This window comes from Heloderma suspectum, chromosome 10 (genome assembly GCF_057233095.1).
Source record: "Heloderma suspectum isolate Gila_16-S chromosome 10, 16-S_ref, whole genome shotgun sequence".
Taxonomy (NCBI): Eukaryota; Metazoa; Chordata; class Lepidosauria; order Squamata; family Helodermatidae; genus Heloderma; species Heloderma suspectum.
Genome location: NC_139467.1, coordinates 37,773,660 through 37,798,449, shown reverse-complemented (window position 1 = coordinate 37,798,449; position 24,790 = coordinate 37,773,660). Strand labels below are relative to the sequence as shown.

General features: G+C 46.9%; 1 protein-coding gene across 1 annotated transcript in view; it reads left to right on the top strand.

Annotated features, from left to right (window-relative positions):
- Positions 1–24,790, top strand: part of DLGAP3 (DLG associated protein 3) — a 63,052-nt gene that overhangs the window by 19,395 nt on the left and 18,867 nt on the right. Inside the window, exons 2-6 of the mRNA XM_084814416.1 lie at positions 8,415–8,620; positions 10,361–10,475; positions 14,382–14,625; positions 16,517–16,857; positions 22,643–22,728. Of these exons, the coding sequence (XP_084670542.1) occupies positions 8,415–8,620; positions 10,361–10,475; positions 14,382–14,625; positions 16,517–16,857; positions 22,643–22,728 (992 nt within the window). The remainder of the gene's footprint in view (positions 1–8,414; positions 8,621–10,360; positions 10,476–14,381; positions 14,626–16,516; positions 16,858–22,642; positions 22,729–24,790) is intronic.

The following is a 24,790-nucleotide window of genomic DNA, read 5'->3' as shown; positions in this document are numbered from 1 at the left end:
TATCTCCTGCACCCCATGAGTCATACACCGGGGAGATCTGCATATATAAACCCAAATCTATGCCTAACTAATGATGGATGGACACCACCCCGTCTGGGTTCTCCAGGCGTCTGCCCAGCCTCTGCCCCTGTTCACGTGCACCCGGACCAATGCCTGAGCTCTGCACCACTCACTGAGCCACCCGCACTCACCCAGGCAGCCTCATCGAGCTCTGTGATCGCCATTTTTCAAAAAATAAAATGGCGATCAGGAAAATATGCATATTCATGCCTATGCAAATATACACATTTTCACGATCGCCATTAAAAAAAAAAAAATGGTGATCACAGAGCTTGATGAGGCTGCCCAGGTGAGTGTGGGCAACTTCACAAGCAGGAGCAGGGGCTTGGTGAGTGCAGCTCGGAAATGTGGGCGGGGAGGGGTGTTCCACTGGATTCCCAGACGGAATCGAATGTCCGTGACATCCCTAATTGTAACACAAAACTGTATAACTGGCTAGTAGAGCTGCACATAGGCAAGTGGTGAATACTGAGGCTGAGAGAAGCAATTAGCAGAGGTCCAGCTGTGGCAAAGAGATTTTCTTTTTTACTTGACATTTGTCTTACTATTGTTAAACTATTGGGAGCCAGAGAGCCTTACTGATCTCCTGCAAATCAGCCAGAGATCTTCCACCCAGTGGAATCTGGTGTCTTTGATTTCAGTGAGGCTCTGAATCCATTCTGGGTTTCAGTCAGAACCAGCCAGAACTCTAATGGAGCTACCCAAAGTGCTGAACCCTGTCCCCAAAATGGGTTCAGCACCTTGGATAGCTCATTTAGAGTTCTGTCTCGTTCTGACTGAAACCCAGAATGGATTCATAGCCCCACCGAAATCAGAGCCACCAGACTCCACTGCTTCCAGCAGATCCGGATCCATCTTTTGACCATGCCTGAAATAGACAACACCAGAGAGCCGTTCCATCTGCATCACCTAGCCGCACCCACTAGAGGGGCACAGAGAGTCCCAGGGTATATCTACCCTACAAACTCATTCAATAGTCATTCCCTCCACTCCTGCTGGGAACTGTAGTTCTGAGAAGTGGGGGTAGGGACCGCTGGCAAAAAATTCACAGTGGACTACACCTCCCAGGATCCTTTGGGGAAGCCATGACAGTGAAGATGGTATCAATCCGACACAACCTTGCCATGCAGTTACAGTCAGGGCCAGAAATATTGGAACAAGGATAACTGTTTTGGCAGTTGGCCTCTGTACACCACCACATTGAAGTTGAAAGGAAACACACCCAGATGGGAGCGAAGTCAGGACGTTCAGCTGTAATTCAAGGGGTTTGGCAAAAGTGGGGCACTAACCATTCAGGAAGGACAGCCAGTGGCATACAGTCCCCCCCCCATCGTTGGTGGCTCATAAGTAATGGAACGAATGGCTGACAAGCAGCTGCATGGCCAGGGGTGGCCTGTTTCCTGGGCACCCCACAACCAATCAAGCAGATCAAAGGCCTGGAGATGGTTCTGAGTGTTACATTTGCATTTGGTAGCTGTTCACTGGAACCCCCAACATGAGGTCCAAAGAGGTGTCCATGTGAGTGAAGGAGGCCATCATTAGGCTGAGGAAGCAAAATAAACCCATCAGAGAGATAGCAAAAACAGTGGGAGTGGCCAGTACAACAGTCTGGAACATCCTGAAAAACAAGCTCAGCAACAGCAAAAGGCCTGGAAGGCCACGGAAGACAACTAAAGCGGATGACTGCAGAATTCTGCTCATGATGAAGAGGAACTCTTTCACAACATCTAGCCAGGTCAAGAACTAGGGGTGGACAAAAGTTACTTACCTGTCGTCGAAGCTTGTTCGCGGTGAGGGGGAGGCGCTTCGCTGCTCCCCCCGCAAAGTTCAGGCCGGGGGGGGAGGCTTCCCGCCTCGCCCGGCCGAAATTCAGGCCGGGGGGGAGGCTTCCTGCCTCGCCCGGCCGCAAACTCCAAAGTTAAAAAAAAAACAAAAACGCCCCCGTGATAGGCTACGTGACGATTAACGTAGCCTATCACGGCTAGATCTGCAAAGTCAGCCATGATAGGCTACGTTAATCGTCACGTAGCCTATCACGGGTGACTTTAAAAAAAAAAAAGCGCGTACGCTAATGGCGGCCCCCATAGGGAGCCGCCATTCGCGTTCCTTATTTGGTTGCTGTAGTCTACGTAAATCTTTACGTAGACTACAGCGACCAAATAAGGAACGGGAATGTCGGCTCCCTATGGGGGCCGCCATTATCCGTACATGCTTTTTTTTTTTTTTAAGTCACCCGTGATAGGCTACGTGACGATTTACGTAGCCTATCACGGCTGACTTTGCAAATCTAGCCGTGATAGGCTACGTTAATCGTCACGTAGCCTATCACGGGGGCGTTTTTTTTTTCTTTCATTGGAATGGCGGCGGCGGCAGCCGGTCAATAGACCGGCTGCCGCTCCCGCCCCGCACAAACACCCGCCGAACCGCCGGCCGGACCCGCTGCCGGGAGGGACATTCGGCAAAGGTAAGTCCCGTCCCAGGGGGAGTGCGGGGGGCAGGGGGGTGCAGAGAATTTCTCCCCGAAACTTGTTCGGGGGGCCGAACACGCTGGCGCTCGGCCCCCCGAAGTTTCGGGGAGAAATTCTCCACCATCCCTATCAAGAACACTCTTGCGGAGGTAGGCATGTCATTGTCAACATCTACAGTCAAGAGACGGCTTTATGAATGTAAATACAGAGGCTTCACAACAAGGTGCAAACCACTGGTAACACTCAAGAACAGAAAGGCCAGATTAGCCTTTCCCAGCAAGCACCTAAAAAAGCCTGCCCGGTTCTGGAATAAGATTCTTTGGACTGATGGAACCAAGATTAACTTTTACCAGAATGGTGGGAAGAGAAAAGTATGGAGAAGGAAAGGAACAGCTCATGATCCAAAGCTTACCACATCATCTGTCAAACATGGTGGAGGCAGTGTTATGGCATGGGCATGTATGGCTGCCAATGGAACCGGGTCACTGGTGTTTATTGATGACCTGACTGCTGATAAAAGCAGCAGGATGAAATCTGAAGTGTATAGGGCTATACTTTCTGCTCAGATTCAGCCGAATGCTGCCAAACCGATAGGATACCGCTTCATGTTGCAGATGGATAATGACCCAAAACATACAGCTAAAGCTACCCAAGAGTTTCTCAAGGCAAAGAAGTGGGATGTTCTTCAATGGCCAAGTCAGTCACCTGATCTCAACCCAACAGAGCATGCTTTTCACTTACTGAAGACAAGTCTGAAGACAGAGAGACCCACAAACAAGCAGCAGCTGAAGGCAGATGTAGTCAAGGCCTGGCAAAGCATCTCGAGGGAGGACACTCAGCATTTGGTCATGTCCATGGGTTCCAGACTTCAGGTAGTCATTGACTGCAAAGGATTTTCATCCAGGTATTAAAGGCCCCTTCATGGATCACTGCCTTGTTGTGGTGAAGGGGCTTGCGTAACTCAGTGAAGCCATAAACTATGCCGTGCAGGGCCACCCAAGACGGACAGGTCATGGCAGAGAGTTCTGACAAAATGTGGTCCACTGAGAAGGAAATGGCAACCCACTCCAGTATTCTTGCCAAGAAAACCCCATGGAACGTATCACAAGGCTAAAAGAGATGACGCCGGAAGATGAGCCCCTCAGGTCGGAAGGTGTCCAATATACTACTGGGGAAGAGCAGAGGGTATTTCCAAGTAGTGCCAGAAAGAGTGAAGCGGCTGGGCCAAAGCCGAAAGGACACTCAGCTGTGGATGTGTCTGGTGGTGAAAAGAAAATCTGATGCTGTAAAGAACAATATTGTTTAGGAACCTGGAATGTCAGATCAATGAATCAAGGTAAGCTGGAGGTGGTCAAACATGAGATGGCAAGATTGAACATTGACAACTTGGGAATCAGTGAACTAAAATGGACAGGCATTGGCGAATTTAATTCAGGTGACCATCATATCTACTACTGTGGGCAAGAATCCCTTAGAAGAAATGGAGTAGCACTCATAGTCAACAAAAGGGTGGGAAAAGCCGTACTGGGGTACAATCCTAAAAATGATAGAATGATCTCAGTACGAATCCAAGGCAAACCATTCAACATCACAGTAATTCAAGTCTATGCCCCAACCACTGATGCCGAAGAAGCTGAGGTTGATCGGTTCTATGAAGACCTACAACACCTTCTAGAACTAACACCAAAAAAAGATGTCCTCTTCATCATAGGGGATTGGAATGCTAAAGTAGGAAGTCAAGAAATCACTGGGATAACAGGCAGGCATGGCCTTGGTGTACAAAATGAAGCAGGACAAAAGCTAATAGAGTTTTGCCAAGAGAACACGCTGATCATAGCAAACACTCTTTTCCAACAGCACAAGAGACAACTCTACACATGGACATGACCAGATGGTCAATATCGAAATCAGATTGATTATGTCCTTTGCAGCCAAAGATGGAGAAGCTCTATACAGTCAGTCAAAACAAGACCTGGAGCTGACTGTGGCTCAGATCATGAGCTGCTTCTTGCAAAATTTCAGCTTAAATTGAAGAACGTAGGGAAAACCACTAAACCATTCAGGTATGACCTAAATCATATCCCTTATGAATATACAGTGGAGGTGAGGAATAGATTTCAGGGATTAGACCTGATAGACAGAGTGCCTGAGGAACTATGGACAGAGGTCCGTAACATTGTTCAGGAGGCAGCAACGAAATCCATCCCAAAGAAAAGAAATGCAAGAAAGCCAAGTGGCTGTCTGAGGAGGCTTTACAAGTAGCTGAGGAAAGAAGGGAAGCAAAAAGCAAGGGAGAAAGGGGAAGATATATCCAACTGAATGCAGAGTTCCAGAGAATAGCAAGGAGAGACAAGAAGGCCTTCTTAAATGAACAATGCAAAGAAATCGAGGAAAACAACAGAATGGGAAAGACTAGAGATCTCTTCAAGAAAATCGGAGATCTCAAGGGAACGTTTTGTGCAAAGACGGGCATGATAAAGGACAAAGAATGCAGGGACCTAACAGATGCAGATGAGATTAAGAAGAGGTGGCAAGAATACACAGAAGAACTATACAGGAAAGATCTGAATGTCCCTGATAGCCATGATAGTGCGGTCACTGAACTTGAGCCGGACATCCTAGAGAGTGAAGTCAAGTGGGCCTTAGGAAGCATTACTAACAACAAAGCTAGTGGAGATGACAGTATTCCAGCTGAGCTATTTAAAATCCTAAAAGATGATGCTGTTAAAGTGCTGCATTCAATATGCCAACAAATTTGGAACACTCAACAATGGCCGCAAGACTGGAAAAGGTCAGTTAACATTCCAAATCCAAAGAAGGGCAACGCCAAAGAGTGTTCAAACTACCGCACAATTGTGCTCATTTCACATGCCAGCAAGGTGATGCTCAAAATCCTACAAGCTAGGCTTCAGCAGTATGCAAACCGAGAACTACTGGAAGTACAAGCTGGGTTTCGAAGAGGCAGAGGAACTAGAGATCAAATCGCCAACATTCGCTGCATCATGGAGAAAGCAAGAGAATTCCAGAAAAACGTCTATTTCTGCTTCATTGACTACGCTAAAGCCTTTGATTGTGTGGATCACAACAAACTGTGGCAAATTCTGAAAGTGATGGGAGTACCAGACCACCTTACCTGTTTCCTGAGAAACCTGTACGAGGGTCAAGAAGCAACAGTCAGAACCAGACATGGAACAACCGAGTGGTTCAAAATTGGGAAAGGAGTACGACAAGGCTGCATATTGTCACCCTGCTTATTTAACTTATATGCAGAGTACATCATGAGAAATGCCGGGTTGGATGAATCAGAGGTCGGAATTAAGATTGCTGGGAGAATTATCAACAACCTCCGATATGCAGACGATACCACCCTAATGGCAGAAAGCGAAGAGGATCTAAAGAGCCTCTTGTTGAGGGTGAAAGAGGAGAGTGCAAAAGCTGGTTTGAAACTCAACATTAAAAAAACTAAGATCATGGCATCTGGCCGTATCACTTCCTGGCATATAGGAGGGGAAGAAATGGAAGCAGTGACAGATTTTACTTTCTTGGGCTCCAAGATCACCACAGATGGTGACTGTAGCCATGAAATTCAAAGACGCTTGCTCCTTGGGAGGAAAGCTATGGCCAACCTAGACAGCATAGTAAGAACCAGGGACATCACCTTGCCGACAAAGGTCCGTCTAATCAAAGCTATGGTTTTCCCAGTAGTAATGTATGGCTGTGAGAGCTGGACTATAAGGAAGGCTGAGCGCCGAAGAATTGATGCTTTCAAACTGTGGTGCTGGAGAAGACTCTTACGAGTCCCCTGGACTGCAAGGAGGTCAAATCAGTCAATCCTAAAGGAAATCAACCCTGAGTGCTCATTGGAAGGACAGATAGTGAAGCTGAAGCTCGAATATTTTGGCCACCTAATGTGAAGAGAAACTCTCTGGAAAAGCCCCTGATGCTGGGAAAGACTGAAGGCAAAAGGAGAAGGGGACGGCAGAGGATGAGATGGCTAGATAGCATCACCGATGCAATGAATATGAACTTGAGCACGCTCCGGGAGAGAGCGCAGGACAGGAAGGCCTGGCGTGCTATGGTCCATGGGGTCACGAAGAGTCGGACACGACTGAACGACTGAACAACAACAACAACAATTAAAGGCAATCCTTAAGTTTGAAATGATGTTGGCTTGTTCCATTACTTATGAGCCCCCAACGACGGGTGTGTGTGTATATGCCACTGGCTGTCCTTCCTGAATGGTTAGTGCCCCACTTTTGCCAAACCCCTTGAATGACAGCTGAAAGTCCTGACTTCGCTCCCATCTGGGTGTGTTTCCTTTCAACTTCAATGTGGTGGTGTACAGAGGCCAATCGCCAAAACAGTTATCCTTGTTCCAATATTTCTGGCCCTGACTGTATATCCTCAGGTTTCCTAGCTAGTCTGTCAGGGTGCCCAATCATTCCCTCAAACCCGATAGTGCCAGGCCAGGCAAACTTTTTTCCCTCTTGAGGGCCACATTATCTCGTGGATAATCGGTTGGGGCCATGTGTCAGCGATGGGTGGGACCAGATCCAAAAGTGGGAGGGTCACAGCTTTTCTCTTTCTGCCACCCCATTTTCTCTACCTCCCTCTTCTTTCCCATAAACCAGGCTGCCAGGGAAGGGTCAGGCTGCTCTTCCCAAAGCTCTGAACTGACTGCATACAGAGGGCTATTGAAATTAAGCCAGGGGCCACAAGGCGTGAAGCCGGGGGCACAGGATGCCCCCCTCTGCCATAGTGCATCTCTGGAGAGCAGGGGTGCAGTGTCTCTGGCCCAGGGGCCAACATCTGAGCTTCGAGGTTCCCCAGATGACCACACACCCTTCCCTTGGCCATTGGAGGCTGGTGGCCCCAGTGTTGTTGGGGCGACAAATCTGCTTCAAGTTTCAGGCAGAACCAGTCTGAACTCTAAAGGAGCTCTCCAAGGTGCAAAGCAGTCAATGGGAAGCACCTTGGAGAGCCCCTTTAGAGTTCAGACTGAAACCCAGAGCTGATTCACCACACCACCGACATCGGAGCCACTGGCCTCCACTGCCCTGGGCCCCACTCCACTTCCCCCACCCCCAAACTTCTGCCCCTTTGGTAGCTGTCCAGCTTTTGTGCAGTTTCTTCCCAATTCTAAAAGGTTGAACTGCCTCGCCAAAGGCTTCGCAGCAGGCAGGAAAAGAGTTGGACACGACTTAACGACTGAACAACAACAACAAGAAGATGCTGCTCTTTTTCTCCCATCCTTTGGCCCCACCCAGCACTGGAATGCGGTCCCTGAGAGCTTCTCCAAAATGGAATTTGGCCCTCGGTGGAAAGAGGTTCAACACCTCTACTGTAGAGTAGGGTTCTACAGATTGACACAAAATCCACTCCGTCTGTGTTTCACAGATTGCCAGGGATGTTTTGTTCTGTCATCCACTCACAGACAGATGAGAATTTTTTTTCGTTGTGCAAAAAAAATGCAAATAATTCCGTAAGAGGGTTTGCAATGATGTACATAATTTACCTTAGTAAGTAACATTGAGTGTATTGTCCCCTGTTCCATTCAACTTTTCCCCATGTATATTTACCAGTCTCAGCAGAAACTTACGTATTTTCCTATGAATAAATATGCATAAATTTTGGGAAAGTAAAAAAGACAGATGCAGAAGTCCACAGACTCCACACGGCCTGAGGAGGTCGGTCCACAGAGGATTCCGCAGGTCAGATATTTAGAAATCTGAGCTTATTTTAGTCCATCTCGGATTTCTCCAGCATCCCTACTGTAGAGGCTGCCTTAAGTCACAGCCAGGATCTTCCGTGGACCTTTCTACTGACCCCAAATGATCCAGCATGCACGTGCACACACACACTGCATGAAGTCTCTTCTCCCTCCAGGTTCCACAGGATGATTGGGGAGGATACCCACCCTCGGGGAAGGATGGCGAGATACCCTGTCGACGGATGCGGAGTGGCAGCTACATCAAAGCCATGGGAGACGACGACAGTGGGGACTCGGACACCAGCACCAAGGTGTCTCCCAAGGGCTTGACCCGACGTGATGGGTACCGCCGTTCCTCCAGTGTAGATCAGGCCAGAACCAAGTAAGAAACTAAGAAGAGAGCTAACTTTCCCCAGATATCACTGGAAAAAGGCTCAGGGAATGGGACAAAAATGAGCCGTCCTTTTTTAAATGGATGACGGCCAATAAGTCCGGGTTGTCTTGTCTTGACCATGAGTGGGAGCCCACAGGAATGCTTGAGGTTGACTTTATGAAGCAAGTTGCAGGTAGGGTCAGGCTGGACCATAGAATCATAGAGTTGGAAGGGGCCTATAAGACCATCAAGTCCAACCCCAGTTGCAGGACTTTGGAGTTGCAGGACCTTGGATAGCTCCAAGGAGACCAATAGCTCCAATGAGGACTGGAGCTCAATTGAGACCTTTTATCCCTCTTGGATCAGACTACCTCCTCCCAGGCCCTGCCCCCTTTCTGAAGGGTGGAGAGGCATAAAGGAGTAGTCCTCTGTCCTGCAACCTAATGCTCCATTATCTCACAGTCAGCTCCCATCTTGCATTTTGCCTCCTCTTGGAAACAAGAGGCCCCGGATGTAAAAGGTTCTGGTTCCTAGGAGGAATTTGTCTAGGGGAGGGGGGTGCTCTCCTGGGCCCCCAGTTCAAGCAGCTCTGGCTCAAGAGGCCTTGGATACCAGGATTGTGTTCAGCACCGAGGCCAGAGTCTGAGTTCAGCACCTCCACAGCTTGCATCACTAGTCTTCTTGATCCAGCTGGTTCTCCTCCTCTTTGTCAGACCCCTACCACCACGCAGGATGAGGGCCATGACGTACGGTTCACTTGTATCTGGGGGCCAGAGTAACCATAGAATCCATAGTAAAGCCTCCCATCCATCTATATCTCCTTTTAGTGATATAGTGATCTTGGCAGCAAAGTCTTAGGCCTGCTGAATGGAGGTTGAGAGCTTGCAAAGGCTTTTGAGCTTAGAAAAAACAGGCAAGCAAGGGGAGACATGGTAGAGCAGTTTTCCCCAACCTGATGCCCTCCAGATGTTTTGGCTGACAACCCCCAGCATTCCTGACCATTGGCCATGCTAGTGGGAGCTGATGGGAGTGGAAGTCCAAAACATCTAAAGGGCACCAGGTTGGGGAATGCCGTAATAGAAGAATATAACATTTCTCCACATCTTGCATAAAGTGGACAGGGATGAGTTTTCCTCCCTCTCTCAAAATACTAGAACTCCTCAATGGGGTCATCCCATGAAGCTGAATGGCAGGAGATTCAGGACAGGTCAAAGGAAGGACTTCTTCACACAATGCATGGTTCAACTATGGAATTCGTGATGGCCACCAACTTGGATGACTTTAAAAGGGGATTAGATAAGTTCATGGAGGAGAAGGCTATCAATGGCTACTACTAATCACGATGGCTGTGTATTACCTCCAGCAGTGGAGGCTGGTGACTTCGATGTCAGTGGGGCAGTGAATCCGCTCTGGGTTTCAGTCAGAACCAGTCAGAACTCTAAAGGAGCTCTCCAAGGTGTGAAGCAAGGGTCTGACTCTGCAGAGCACCTTGGAGAGCTCCTTTAGAGTTCTGACTGGTTCTGGCTGAAACCCAGAGCAGATTCACCACCCCACTGACATCGGAGCCACCAACCTCCCAGTATCAGAGACAGTTTGCCTCTGAGTACCAGTTGCTGGGGAACATGAGCAGGAGTTCTTCTTATGTTTGTAAAGACCAAGCAAACCTGCCCAGCGTCATGTCCATATGTCGTGCTCATGTCATGCTTTGGGTTTTGTTCAGAAGCCTTTCTTCCCCGTGTCTCTCATTAGGTTTGCAAGTAGACACTATTCTGACTCATATATCTGTAACTGTCCCAGCTGCTGCACATCACCCCGAATCCGACCACGGGGACAAGGGTATGGACGTTCCTTCACCACCGGGCAGGTGAGGTGCTTTGGTCTTGAGCTGTTGGGTTGTGGGAGGGGAACAGGATAGAGGACGTGGAGAGTGGCGGGGGTGGGGAGGGGGGAAACATCTTCAAGATGATTTGGGTTGTGTACCTTCAGATGTGGAACCATGACTGCAAAGTGAAATATAAATCCTAGAAAGCAGTACTTTGTGAGGAAATAATGGGAGAAAAATCTTTTTTGTGGAATTTGCTTGCATATCTTTGTTCCTGCAGAGGGTTTGTGGGTACTGTACTTGAATGCAAAGCCTGCAGTTCCTCCTCCACTCCTCCAGGAGATGTTCTATTAAGAAATGCCCCAGAAAAAAAAATCAGCGTTCCCCTCCTTTGTGGAGCATGGAGCGGCCAATGCTGCTGCCACCATGGAGCTAAGAAAAGTGGCACTCAGCCCTCACATGTGATACCAAACTGAAAAGTTACATTGGGGTGATAGGGCCACAATGCAAATAAGGAACTTGCTCTGCCTGCATGTCTCTATCATGCAAGCCCTCTGTGCCTCGCTTCGGTCACCACTCAAAATGGCTGAATTCAGTCAGATGCCAGAAATTCAGTCGGACAGCATCAAGACTGGCATGCCTTGGCTGCTACCCTGTGTCCTGGCGCATGGCCACCTCACACCATCTCCGTGACTTGTGGATTATTCTTGAACCCACCTACCGTTCCATGCCTCGCTTTTGCTGATAACCCATGCTCATGCCTGCGTGCCTTTCATGGGTGCACCACGCTGCTGACTTTCAGGCTTCCTGTACATAGTTTATGCAGATTAGTGCTGGAATCAGGTGTGTTGCTAGGCCTGGGTTCATGGGGCCTCAGCCCTGAATCTATTTCTTAGAGCCCTGAGTGTCCACTGGTACCAATGGAAGGTTGTTCTTGGCTTAATTGACATGCAGAGAGTGATTTTCAAGGGATTGCAGCTAGCAAGAGAACGGTTAACTCTCCCCTCTTCACATGCTGCAACACCCCACATGCTGCAACACCACCGCTCTCTTCCTGGATGGCAATTAAGCACAGAGGAGGGGGAAACTTTTTCCATTGACTTGGGATGACATTGAGCAGGGTGCAAATTAACTGAAGAATTTATTTTATCTGAGACGATTTAGATGAGAAATGGATTGGCTGGCTGTGCCTCCTGTGAAATTTAAATACTTCCTAGTCATTATTTCTACATGTGCTTATATAGATATAAATCAGCATATGCAAATGTTATGCAGATTTGTGTCCTATGGGCCTGGGCCCCACATTTTTTGAGTGCCTAGCTGGAAAGGAATCATAGAATAGTAGGGTTGGAAGGGGCCTATAAGACCATCGAGTCCAACGCCCTGCTCAATGCAGGAATCCAAGTCAGAGCATCCCTGACAAGTGGCTGTCCAGCCTCCAGTGTGGGAGAACCCACCACCTCCCTAGGTAATCCGTTCAATTGGCGCATTGCTCTAACTCTCAAGGAGTTTCTCCTGATGTTCAGCCGGAATCTGGCTTCCTGTAACTTGAGCCCATTATTCCATGTGCTGCACTCTAGGATGATCGAGAAGAGAACCTGGCCTTCCCCAGAGAGCTGCTGCCAGTCAGTGTCAGCAGTACTGGGCTAGCTAGACCAATGGTCTCATAGAATCATAGAATGGTAGGGTTGGAAGGGGCCTATAAGACCCTCGGAATCATAGAATCATAGAATAGTAGGGTTGGAAGGGGCCTATAAGACCCTCGGAATCATAGAATGGTAGGGCTGGAAGGGGCTTTTAAGACCCTCAGAATCATAGAATAGTAGGGTTGGAAGGGGCCTATAAGACCCTCGGAATCATAGAATCATAGAATAGTAGGGTTGGAAGAGGCCTATAAGACCCTTGGAATCATAGAATAGTAGGGTTGGAAGGGGCCTATAAGACCATCGAGTCCAACGCCCTGCTCAATGCAGGAACCCAAGTCAGAGCATCCCCGACAGATGGCTGTCCAGCCTCATCTTGAATGCCTCCAGTGTGGGAGAGCCCACCGCCTCCCTATGTAAACTTTTAAGAGACTTCAGAGCCCAAATTCAAATTTAGTATTTCTGAGGGTTGCCTGCACTTCCTACTGTTGCATCTGCAATATGACAGAAAGCAGGGAAGTGAAAGTGAAAGCAAACGTACCAGACCAACACTGGTTCACTGGGATCCACTTTGCGCACTGTGCTTTTTTCCTGTTATGTTTCTCCCAAGAAAAAGCATGACATGTGTGCAAATTGTTTGCATGCAGCTCACTAGCCCAGCCTCCCCCAACCTGGCACCATCCAGATGTGTTGGACTGCAGCTGCCCTCGTTTCCAGGCAGCATAGCTAGGAATGGTAAGAGCTGCAGTCCGACACATATGGTTGGAGAAGACTTTGCTAGCGTTTCTTTGGAATCTGCAGAGAAGCAGGCCTGGTTTTGAGCAGAGGGCAGGAGGATAGGGGACTGTTGTCCATGACAGCATTGCTAGGCTCAGAAGAGGTGAAAGGGGGAAAAAAATACTTCTTCACACAATACATAATTAAGCTAAGACTGGTGCAAGATGTGGCAATGACCACGAGGTTAGATTTTTTTAAAAAAAAGATGGGATCAATTCACTGAGGATATCATTTATGACACCTAATCAAAGCTAAAATACATCTGCCAGCCATGAAAACCTTAATTATATGTGTCTTTTTGAGATATTGAAATCTGTGAGATAACTTCTGATTTAACAAACCAAAGGAAATACTCATTGTGTGGGACCCAGACAATCCATCACACTTAGATCCCATTGAAATCAGTGGGACTTAAATTAGTCATGACAAACATTTGATTTCAATGGGACCTAAGTGCAACTAACTTAGTCTAATGCCATTGTTGCAAAGGCCATCTTCAGATGGGGGGGGGGGGATTCTCAATTACAGCACCACACCAAAACCAAAATAGCCATAAAAAACAGGTTTGCTTTTAATTTGGAACCCCACCAATTCAATTTAAGCTTCAGTTGATCGCTCTACTCATTCAACCCCGTCAAACTTGCCAACCTAATTTACACATAGTATTACGTTGTTCCGCAGCTGAGCTCTGGCACTGAAAACCCTTCACTAAGATAAGCTCTAGGAAGCACTGGCTCAAATTTGGGAAGCTTCACACTATGTTCTTTAGGTGTAGCATGTAAATGTGATAAATAGATGTTTGGGAGCTGTGAAAGTTTGAGGCCTACAGAGGTAAGGTAAAAAGGTCAGGCCTAGAGGCCGGGGCGGGGGGGGCGGGTTGTTGGGAAACTTGAAAGAATAGTTTCATTTCCCTGGTTAGGTTTCATCTTCCTGAATTAAGTTTCATTTCTTCTGGTTTGAAACTGCACTTCTGGTTTTGGGGTAGGAGGGGATAAAAGAGAGAGAGAGCCAGTAAGAGAGAAGCAGAAGACCAGAGCTGAAGAGAGAGCAGGAAGAAGCAGCCTGAAGAAGTCAAAGTGCAGCTAGCGTTTTTGCAGCCTTTATTTTCTCTTAACACCTTTGTATCACTCAGCTCTATTCTGTAGATACCTCTAGTTGTAATTTGCATGCTTTAATTTACCAGTAAACTGTTGTGGTTAAAAACCCCAGGTGTCTGGAATGTCAGTCACCCCACATTTAAAGCCTAACCCCCACATTACTGGGAAGGCGACGTTTAAAAGAAGGAAGGTGGGACCTTTAAGGAGGCCAGAGATCCTTAAGGAGTTGCCCAGAGGGTCCAAGTCCTAAGGGGAACCCTGACAGGAGCACATACAGGTTCACCCATCGGAGAGCTGGGATTGGGTGTGGCTCCCCATGGATTGTACTCTCTTCAGCTAACCTGCGTTGCTGTGTAATATTTGAAACAAGTCTTGGTCCGAGCTCCATTGACTGCCCCCCGCACCCCTCTGTGGTCTTCCTCTTTCCCCAGATTAACGAGGAGCTGAACCACCAGTTTGAGGCCGTGTGTGAGTCTGTTTTTGGTGAGGTGGAGTCGCAGGCTGTAGAGGCCTTGGACCTGCCCGGATGCTTCCGCATGCGCAGCCATAGCTACCTGAGGGCTATTCAGGCCGGCTGTTCCCAGGATGATGACTGCCTCTCTCTCTTCACCATGGCAACGACCACCCACCAGCCTGGCCAGCCCCTCACCAGCAGCATCCTCAAGCCAAGTACCTGTAAGTACCAATGTCGGACATATGAAGATGCCTTAAGCTGCTGGTACTGACTTTTAAAGCCCTAAAGGGCTTGGGGCCAGGTTACCTGAAGGATCTTTTCCTCCCATGTATACCTGTCCGGACCCTAAGATCATCTTCAGAGGCCTTCCGCCAGGTCCCCTCACCAAATGAGGTGAGGTGGGTGGCCATGGGGATGTATGAGAATTTCATTTTTGCCCACAAAACATGTGAGTGTGCCTGGTTTGTAGCTCCAAAGGCGAGCATGAGGACAAGTCCGCCCAAAATATTCACAAATGGTCAAACACGTCCTCACATTTGTCTTGTCCCTGATTCCCAGTTTGATTTGAGTGTATTTCCTCATTTGCACAAATTTCCTCCATGGACTGAATCAGCCCCACTTTAGTCTGTGGAGGAAAGTGGCGCAAATGAGGAAACTGATGCAAATTTGGGGAGATTTGCACAAAGTTGGGGGAAGTTGCGCAACTCTCCCATTCGATTGCTGCTCCATTCATGTAAGTGTCCTGTTCATGCACAGCGAGCAGCAATTGCAAACACAAACAGGAATCAGGCATGAGACAAGGGGTGAGACGATGTTTGGAGAATCCTGGCGATTTCGAACATTGTTTGTCCACCCATCCCAAGGTAACTACTAAAGAGATGGTCTTCTTGGAGGTGGCACCCCAGTTGCAAAGTGCCCTCCACAGAAAGGCTCCCCTGGCACCTACATTGTGGTCTTTTCTGCACTAGGTGAAGACCTTTTCATCTTCCCAGGCTTTTAAGTCTTTTTGTTTTGTTTGTTTTTAAAAAAGTGTTAGTGTTTTAAGATCCTTACATTGCTGCTGACTTTTACTTTGGTTTTTAACTCTAGTTTTATTCTGTTTTAAACTTGTTCATATTTTTATATTACGTTGTATTTGATGGCTTTACATTTTGTTTTGTGAACCACCCAAATGAGCTTTGGCTATTGGGCAGTATAAAAATGTAATAAATAAAATTAAAATAAAATAATAATGATAATTATACCAAGTCAGATCATTGGTCTATTGGTCTATTCAGCTCAGTACTGTCTACACTGATGGGCAGTGGCTCTCCAGAATTTGAGACAGGGCTCTTTTCCAGCCCTGCCTGGAGATACCAGGGATTGAATCTGGAACCTTCTGCATGCAAAGCAGGAGCTCTACCACTGAGCTACCACCCTTCTCTTAAGATGAACAGCCTTTATATTGAGTAAGACCAATGGTCCATCTAGCTCAATATTGTCTGCACCAGCATTCCCCAACCTGGTGCCCTCCCAATGTTTTGGACTACAACTCCCAGCATTCCCAACCATTGGTCATGCTGGCTGGGACTAATGGGAATTGAAGTCAAAAACATCGGGAGGTCACCATGTTGGGGAAGGCTAGTCTATGCTGACTGGCAGAGGCTGTCCAGGGTTCCACATGGGGGTCTTTCCCAGACCTACCTGGAGATGCTGGGGATGGAATCTGGGACCTGCTCTACCATTGCCCCACCTTGCTCTGGCCCACAGACAACCACTTGCAGGGATATTGCATTTTATTTATTTGGAGTATTTAAAAATGTCCACCCTAGTTTTCTTAATGAGTAAACTGAAAGCTACTTGTATTTGTACGGGAAAGTCAGAAAAACCAAGGCTGATAAGGTCCTTCAGCAATCGTCTCAGTCTTGGGCCAGGGCTATCAATAAACTGTGTGTGTGTAAAACACTTCCAGAACCTGGCAGGCATGAGGGGTGGGGGAGTTATCTCACCCTGTGCAATTTCACGGGTCCAGGCCAATAGGTGCCTTCACACCATAGACCTCCCTTTTAACTGACTCCTTTTGCTTTCTTTCCTGTCCTTTCTCTTCCCTTCCCACCCCCAAACTCCATGTAGCCTTTAGTTACAGGAAAGCTCCACCTCCCCTCCCTTCAGGGATCAAAGCCAAGCCCCTCATTTCCGTTACAACACAGAGCAGCACTGAGTCCACCCATGACAGCTTCTTGCCCAGAGAGATCAACAGAAGCCCGTCATGGTCCAAAGAGGCTGCCAAGCGCTGCAATTCCACTGAGAGCTTAGAAAGTACCAAGATCACTGCCATGTCCCTGGACTTGCCTTCCATCCAACCCAGGACTTCCCCCAAACCCTCCACCCTCATCATCAGGACGATTCCAGGGAGGGAGGAGCTGAGAAGTTTGGCTCGTCAGAGGAAATGGCGCCCATCTATTGGAGTTCAGGTAGGTTGAGGATGGGCTTGAAGTTGCAGGAAATTTGAATCCTAGGGGCAGGGGGCAGGTGTGGGGGAAGTGAGCCAATTAAATAAGAAAGCTTTGGCTATTGGGCAGTATAGAAATGAAATAAATAAAATAAAATGAATAAAATAAAATAAAATAAAATAAGTTCCCTACCATCCAGGAAGCTTTGCAAGTGCTTAGTGTCTTAAGTTGCTTCTGGGTTGGCCAACTCCAAGCACAAATGCAAAGTGTGCCACAGAATTCTCTGTGACATTGCAGGGTGTTCAGTTCATCCAGGAATGTCTTTCCCAGGGTGGCCAAAACCCCCGAAATAAAACCTTGGTATGTTGCACCTTCTTTGGGGTCATATGAGATCTTTAGCAGCAGGGAGTGTTTACCTTACATCCCAATGAGAATTCAATCTCATTCTACTTTTTCTGGTAACCTGCCATGCTTACTATCCTTTGATTTATACTAGCAAAGAGCCAGAATATTACAAGGCCAATGGAGGGTGCAATGACCTGGTTTGCACATAACGACAAACCATGGTTTAATTAACCATGGCTTGGTAAATTGTATGTTGTTACTTGCAGACCCAGCACTGTGGATTAACTATGAGTTGCTAAGCACAAACAACCCACGAAGAGAACCCATGGTCTGTTGTTGGGTTGTGAACTGTAAGTTGTTTAAGCCATGGGTTGTCATTGCATGTAAACACAGAATCCTGGATTTTTCATGGGTTGTTTTGCCAGGCTACAAAGGCAGCAGGCAAGAGTGGTAAAAATAAAATTTAAAAAAAAGCCTTTTCACATGCCAATACTGTACTGCCGCAAAAGTAGTTGGGATACAGGGAGAGAGCAGGCGAAGGAGGAGGGAAACAAGCAACCCAGGGACTGAGAAAACAAAGCATGGTTTGTTTAATCATCTGCCAGATAAACCCTGGGTAGGGCAACAAACCATGGTTGAAATAAACCATGGGGTAGCATTATGTACGCATCAGGCCACTGTGTGTCTGTGCAGTCAGAGACACATTGTGCCCCTCATGCTCAGCACCCATTTGTTTCAATAGGGCTTTCATGCCAGAACTTTGCAGTGGATAATTTCCATCCTAGTACTTAGTAGGAGGAGGGATTTAAACATCAAAGATGACTTGGTCTAGCTGCGTACATGAAGGTGAGCTAGGTGGTTTGAACATCTCATTTAAGCACTTGATCCTATTAATCTGATTCTATATTACTTTGCTAGCAATGCAGCAGAAGGCTAGGTCATGGGATAAGAAGTTTTTGTTATAAGGGGAGTGCAAGATTTTGTTTTGTTTTATTATTCCATTCATTTTTGTTATTTTGACCTTCACATGTTTCATTCGTTATTCAGTCATTCATTTTTGTTCATTCATTTCCATTGCTTTCAATGAGATAGCCAAGTGTTCTTCTGCATTCGGAACTTCTGTTTTTTTCCATCCAGTTGGCATGAAATTTTAAGACACTTTAGTACCCCTTAAGGGGGTTGGACCTGGCAAATTTCAGACAGCTAAGAAAAAGGGTGCCTGTTTTATAGGCACACAGATATGCAGCCTAATTACTATCTAAAACAAGAATAGACAACCTGGCACCTTCCAGATGCTTTGAACTACAACTCTCACCAGCCCCAGCCAGCATTGCCAATGGTCAGGGATAACAGAAATTGTCGCCCAAAACATCTGGAGGGCACCAGGTGTCCTATCCCTGATCTAAAACATAGACCTGGTTTACACATAACACTAAACCATGGGATGATTTGTTGATAGCTGACCTGTCACATCCAAACCCATGCCCTCAAACAAACCATGATTTATATACCACAAATAGAACCCATGGTTTGTTGATGACTTATGAAGTCTGGCTTGTTTAAGCCATGGCTTGATGTCTGAACCCAGAAGCATGGCTTATCCCTGGCTTGTTTGCCCTGCTCTCTGCCCTGAAACAGAGATGCCCAGCAATGGTCAGGAATGGTAGGAGTTGTAGTGCAAAACATCTGGAGGGGCACCAGGTCAGGGAAGGTGGGTTTAAAACATTGCTTGTAATCTAACCCTAAAACACAAAACACTACAAAAGCAGCAGGAAATAACAGAAAATGACAGCAAGAAAAGGGTTGTACAAAATCCAGAGACAGTTCAAACTAGTTCAGTTAAAAAAAAAAAAAACCTTGACAGCCCAAATGCGTTCTAAAAAAGGGAAGGTTTTACCAATTTACAGAAAAGGGGGTGAGGCAGGCTTCCTTCGGTAGGAAGTTCCAAAACATAGGTACATAACAAAAGGAAACAAATGAATATATGAGATCCAGGATTCATTTGTTACTCCGATATTCATTTCTTTACTGGTTATGATTCAAATGAAATTAATGAGCCCCGTTCGTTTAAATTTTCCATTCTTTGCAAAATGAATACATGTCCTTATTTGGATCCTTATGTATATCCTTATTGACTGGAAATCTAGTAGGAGAAGCCAGAGTTAAAGGAGCAATGGAGGCTGTTGCAACATTCATTAGTTCTCTCTTCCTGAGCAGAGAGAGAGTTGGATGGACTGTCCTCTTCAAAAAGGATGAAAGATGTCCTCCATCCTTCTAGCAAGGGAATATGGAATGACAACCCTTCTCTCAACTCATGTTGGCAACAGAAAAGGCCTGAAGGGGTAAATTGAGGCTATGTCCACCCAGAAGTGGAAAATCCCATTGTTTCATGATGTTCTCAGTTACAGCAAGCAAAGATTCCTCTTTTTCATGAGAACTTCAAACTTCTAATGGAAAAGAGATCCAAGGCAGGCACCTGCTTAATCCAGATTCCGTCGCTCTCCGCTTTTTGCTCATTTCAGTTTTTATGAGTCTCCTAAATTTGCATTTCCTCCTGCTTGCCGTTTATTTGTGCTTCATTAGCAGGCCTGTCCCTTGTCAGTTAGAATCAGCACAGGTGTTACGGGGAGAGGTTAAATGAAGTTCAGACAAGTGTATCGGAGCGGCTCAGCCGAGGGGGCACGTTGGCGGAAAGGAAGCGTCTGATCCGACTTCATGGTGCGCGGTTGCTTGTTTGACAAGGTCAAAAATGCTGAAAGCAGGGTCTCCGGCTCTTAACGAATCACTCGAAGCTGACGCAAAATGAATCAATTAAGCCGCAGCCACTGTTTTATAAAGGTGCAGGAACAAGGCCTTGTGTTCTACAGAGGAAATCAGTAGTTTGCATACAGTTGAAGGTGTTTGAAATGCCCCATTTATTGTTTCCACTTCGGTCATCACTAGGGGCTCGTTCAACTACAGTCAAGGCAATCATAGGCCATCTAGAATTTCCACCTTGGTGGTTGTTCTTGTTCGGTTACCAGTAGCTTTAAAAGCAGCTTGATGTGCAGAAATTTAGCAGATGAAGCTTTTCCCTGGCAGGAAAAGGGAGCTGCTACCTTTTTCGCTGGCCCCAACTCATGTGCCATTATAACATCAGCTCAATTTGCAGTCAGAAGGTGGCAAAGCTTCTCTCCATGCTGAGAAAAGCTGTGAACGGCCACTGTTAATAAATTCATTGTCACTGTCAGTGCTTTCTGCATTGAATTTCATTCTGACCTCACTGCTCACATTTCTTTCCCACCACCACCATTCGTACTATATGTACCACCTGGAATTCTCCATAATACTCCTGCATCCGGTGAAAAGGGCTATAGTCCATGGCAGTGTAGGCCAGAATAAATGAGTTAGTCTTTAAACTTCCACAAGACTCTTTGCTGATTTTGCTGCAAGAGATTCACGTGGCTACCCTGTGGAAATTTCCCCAAAAGGTTCCCCAAATGCTGGAAATGGTTACTTCTGATTTCTGCCAGTCAAACTGCTGCTAAGGGCTACTGGAAGAGGCTTTATGTACACCACCCTGGATTCCGTGTTTTTTTTTCTGGCAGGGAGGCGGGACATGAGGATGAAGGCAGAGTATGGACATTTTTAAAATAAATAAGCCAGGACATTTTCCCCTAGAACTGCGCCAAACCACCTCCTTTTAAAAGCCTCATCACATCTGCTCGTAGCGGGCAGCATCCCAGCTGTGTTTCCTGAGGGCTGGGCTGAAAGGGGATGCACTACATGACATTTGCATGTTCCCTGTCATTCTTCTGGCCTGGACCACAGGAAACACAGGTTGGGACGGATGCTGCATAGGGTAGCCACTTATGAATTGCCAAAAAAGAGGAAATGCTTCACCAAAGAGAGGACAAAAGAAGACATGCATTTGCATTAAATTTGCATATGCTGATTAATAGGTATAGATGCAAATTGAGATGCGATTATTGTCATTCAAATAGAAATGCAATGCATCACACCATAGTGTGGAATGCTGCAAGCAGATAACCTGTGTGTGTTTGTCTGCTGTCCTGGTGCTAACGGCTGATGGGAGACAGTTCTTATGGTTTCTCATTATACCAAAACTGGACAGGACAGCCCTTCAGATGGCTGGGAGTTGTAGTCCAACACATCTTCCTCACCAAGTTGGGGAAGGCTGGGATAGAACATGAATGGTATAACTTAGATTTATTTATTTGATTTACATCTCACCTTTCCTTCATGTAGCTCAAGGCAGCATATGTGGTTTCCCCTCCCCTCCCCCCATGTTATTCTCATGACAGCCCTGTGAGGTAGGTCAGGCTGAGAGATGGACGAAGGTCACCCACTGAGCTTCATGGCTGTGCAGAGATTTGAACCCAGGTCTCCCCGGTCCTCCATGTCTGACACTCCAACTGCTATTGCTATGGAGTTTTGTTTTTGTTTTTTCATTTAAGCCAAAGGAGCAAAATTATTCCATGAAGACCCTGTCCTGGATTTTGGGGTGATCTCTCTCCACCCAGCTTGCAGGCAGGAGTGTCTGGGCGATAAAGCCTGTGCCTTTGAACTTGGCTTGGCATCCCTCGGGAAGAAGGGATGAAAGGGAAAGGCCAGCATTCCATAACGCTTGATCTCTGCTCTATGCTCATAGAGTTTATTTGGATTTACTTTTGCATCTGGTGCTGGGAATTTAGAATCCACATGCCTGTTTTGTGAGAGCACTCAGTGTTCCCTCTCCAGCCCACCCAGCTATGAATCTTTCTCCTTTGCTCTCTTTCTTCCACTCAAATTCCACTGCTTACTTAACTTATCCATCTCTTTCTTTCTTTCTTAGTCTTTCTTCCACTTACCTATCCCTTTTCTCTTTTGTTCTTTCTTTCTGGGTGGATTATTTTCTTCCACTGATCTATCCATCTACCTTCTTTGATTCATTTCTTCTGTTGGTTCTTTTATTTTATTTTTCTGATGTCCCCTCCTCTACTTCTTCCACTTGTCTACCCAAATTTATCCTCTCCTTCTTTATGTTCTTTCATTCTTTTATCCTTTCATCCACATATCTACCCATCTTTCTTTCTTTCTTTCTTTCTTTTATTTGTTCTTTTGCTCTTTTCTGTGGTTTTTACTTTATATATCCATATTTCCCTTTCTTTCTCAGTCTTGCCTTATTTTGTCCTTGCTTCATTTTGACCCTTTCTATTCTGTCTTCCAGTTATGCTTCCTTCCTTCTGACTTTTTTTCTTTCCTCCCCTTACCAGTCTCTTTCTCTACTACTCTCTCTTTTTTTATTTCCACTTATCAACCCATCACTCTACTTGATACTGCTTCGGGATTGACATTTCCTTCCTTCCTTCCTTCCTTCCTTCCTTCCTTCCTTCCTTCCTTCCCCATTTATCTCCACACACACACACACACACACACACACTTTGCTTTGATTTTCCTTTCTCCTTCCTCTCTCCCAAAGGTGGAAACCATATCCGATTCTGACACAGAAAACAGAAGCCGGCGAGAGTTTCACTCCATCGGGGTGCAAGTGGAAGAAGATAAAAGGTATGGCTGGTGAAACATCCCTCTTGGGATACTTTTGTCCATCCGTCCCCCCCACTTCCCACTACCAAGAGCTGCGGCTTTAGCATTCTGTTGCCTTCGCACCTTTGTTGCTGAACAAAACCCAGCTGCCACTGGCCCTTCACCTCCAAATCAATATGCACAGCACAAACCTCCTACAGAGATTCGAGCAAGAACGACTCATGCAACTACAGACTTTCCCAGCTAACGACAGCTGAGTTGTCTGTGGGTGCTTCCAGGTGAGGCTTTGATGGCGCAATCGCCCTCCTACATGCACGGAATTTTATGGCTGGTGCAGACATCATCTCCCATTTCTAGCCCTCCTATGTTTTCCTACCGCTTCATCCATCCTTTTTCTTACCGCAGGAAACCCGTTAAGCAGGGAAAGACAGAATAGCTTGCACAATACCGCTAGGGGCTGTCCATCTGGAAGCAATGTTACTGACTCATAGGGGTGGCGCAGGTGCCTGATTCGGTCCGGGAGTCCAGCGGTCACACACACACCGTGCCCGCGCCCCCAAGCCGTGCCCGCCGAGCCCCTGCTCAACACACACACACACCGCTCTCACAGAGCCACCGGCACTCACCCGGGACCCACCTGCGAGTGCCATTTTGCAAAAAGAAATGGCGATTGCGAATATGCACACATCTAGTCCTACGCAAAATGGCACTGTGAATGGCCCATATATGTAACATTACAGGCATTCACGGCCCATTTACACCTGTAATCTTGCATACATGGGCCATTCTTGGGGCGTATCTGGGCCATCTTTGGGGCGCCCATCCATCCCTACTGACTTGTGGAGTAAGGGGGGCACAAAGACACAGAGGCATCTGGCAGGAGCAGATGCCAACACAAGAGCCAGCCCTGCCAGAACAGAGGACCAAGCCGTTCACTTTAAAAGGGGATTAGAAGAGTTCATGGAGGAGAAGGCTATCAATGGCTACTACTAATCACGATGGCTGTGTATTACCTCCAGCAGTGGAGGCTGGTGGCTTCGACATCAGTGGGGCTGTGAATCCGCTCTGGGTTTCAGCCAGAACCAGTCAGAACTCTAAAGGAGCTCTCCAAGGTGCGAAGCAAGGGTTTGACTCTGCAGAGCACCTTGGAGAGCTCCTTTAGAGTTCTGACTGGTTCTGGCTGAAACCCAGAGCGGATTCACCACCCCACTGACATCGGAGCCACCGGCCTCCACTGCATACAGGTGCTGCTTCTGCTTCCCAGCCAAAACCAAAGTGAGCATCATGCATACAGAGCTCCTTTACACATATGGCTCAATGTATGCAGCTGTTCTACACAAGTGCCGGGGAAGAAAAGCTACGGAATATAGAAGTGGGCACAGAATTCTTCTTCAGAATCTCAGCTTTGGTTTCTGGAGAGAAAGCACATTTCTAGCCCTTATGGTTATGGAGGTGTGCTTGGAAGTGTGCTGGCGACACCAGCTGAAATATCCAGAAGCAGTAAGGGTCGCAGAAAGGGACTTCCAAAGGTCCGGAGGCCAGGCTCCAGCACCCCACATAGTTCCAAAAACCCCTCATACTACTTACAGTGGCAGAAGAAATTGTGCAAAAAGAGAAACAATTATGCGTTATTAAACAACTAAACATTATTAGTTTGCATAATGTATACAAGTTGCAGAATTCAGCTTTTCTTGGTGTAGAACTTGGGCCATCTGCTTTTAATTTTTACTCGTTTGTGAGGAAAAGGTGCTTTGCACACGCTCTGCTGTATCGCCACTTCACACATTCCATGGATGAGACCTGGCCTTCAAAACAGATTCTTGATCTGGGCCTTGCAGTCCCTGGCTCAGAACCAGCCCTGTCACTGAGCTCTGGGCCCTTCTCCAAACATGAGAAGAGTCTCTTTCTTTCTTTCTTTCTTTCTTTCTTTCTTTCTTTCTTTCTTTCTTTCCCACTCCTGAGCCAAAAAGGCTCCCAGAGCACCTTACATACAATCGATAGAACAAGACAGTCCCTGCCCGCAGATGTACAATCTTAAAAGACACAGCACATAAGGAAAAAGGTATGGGGAGGGAAGAGGAAA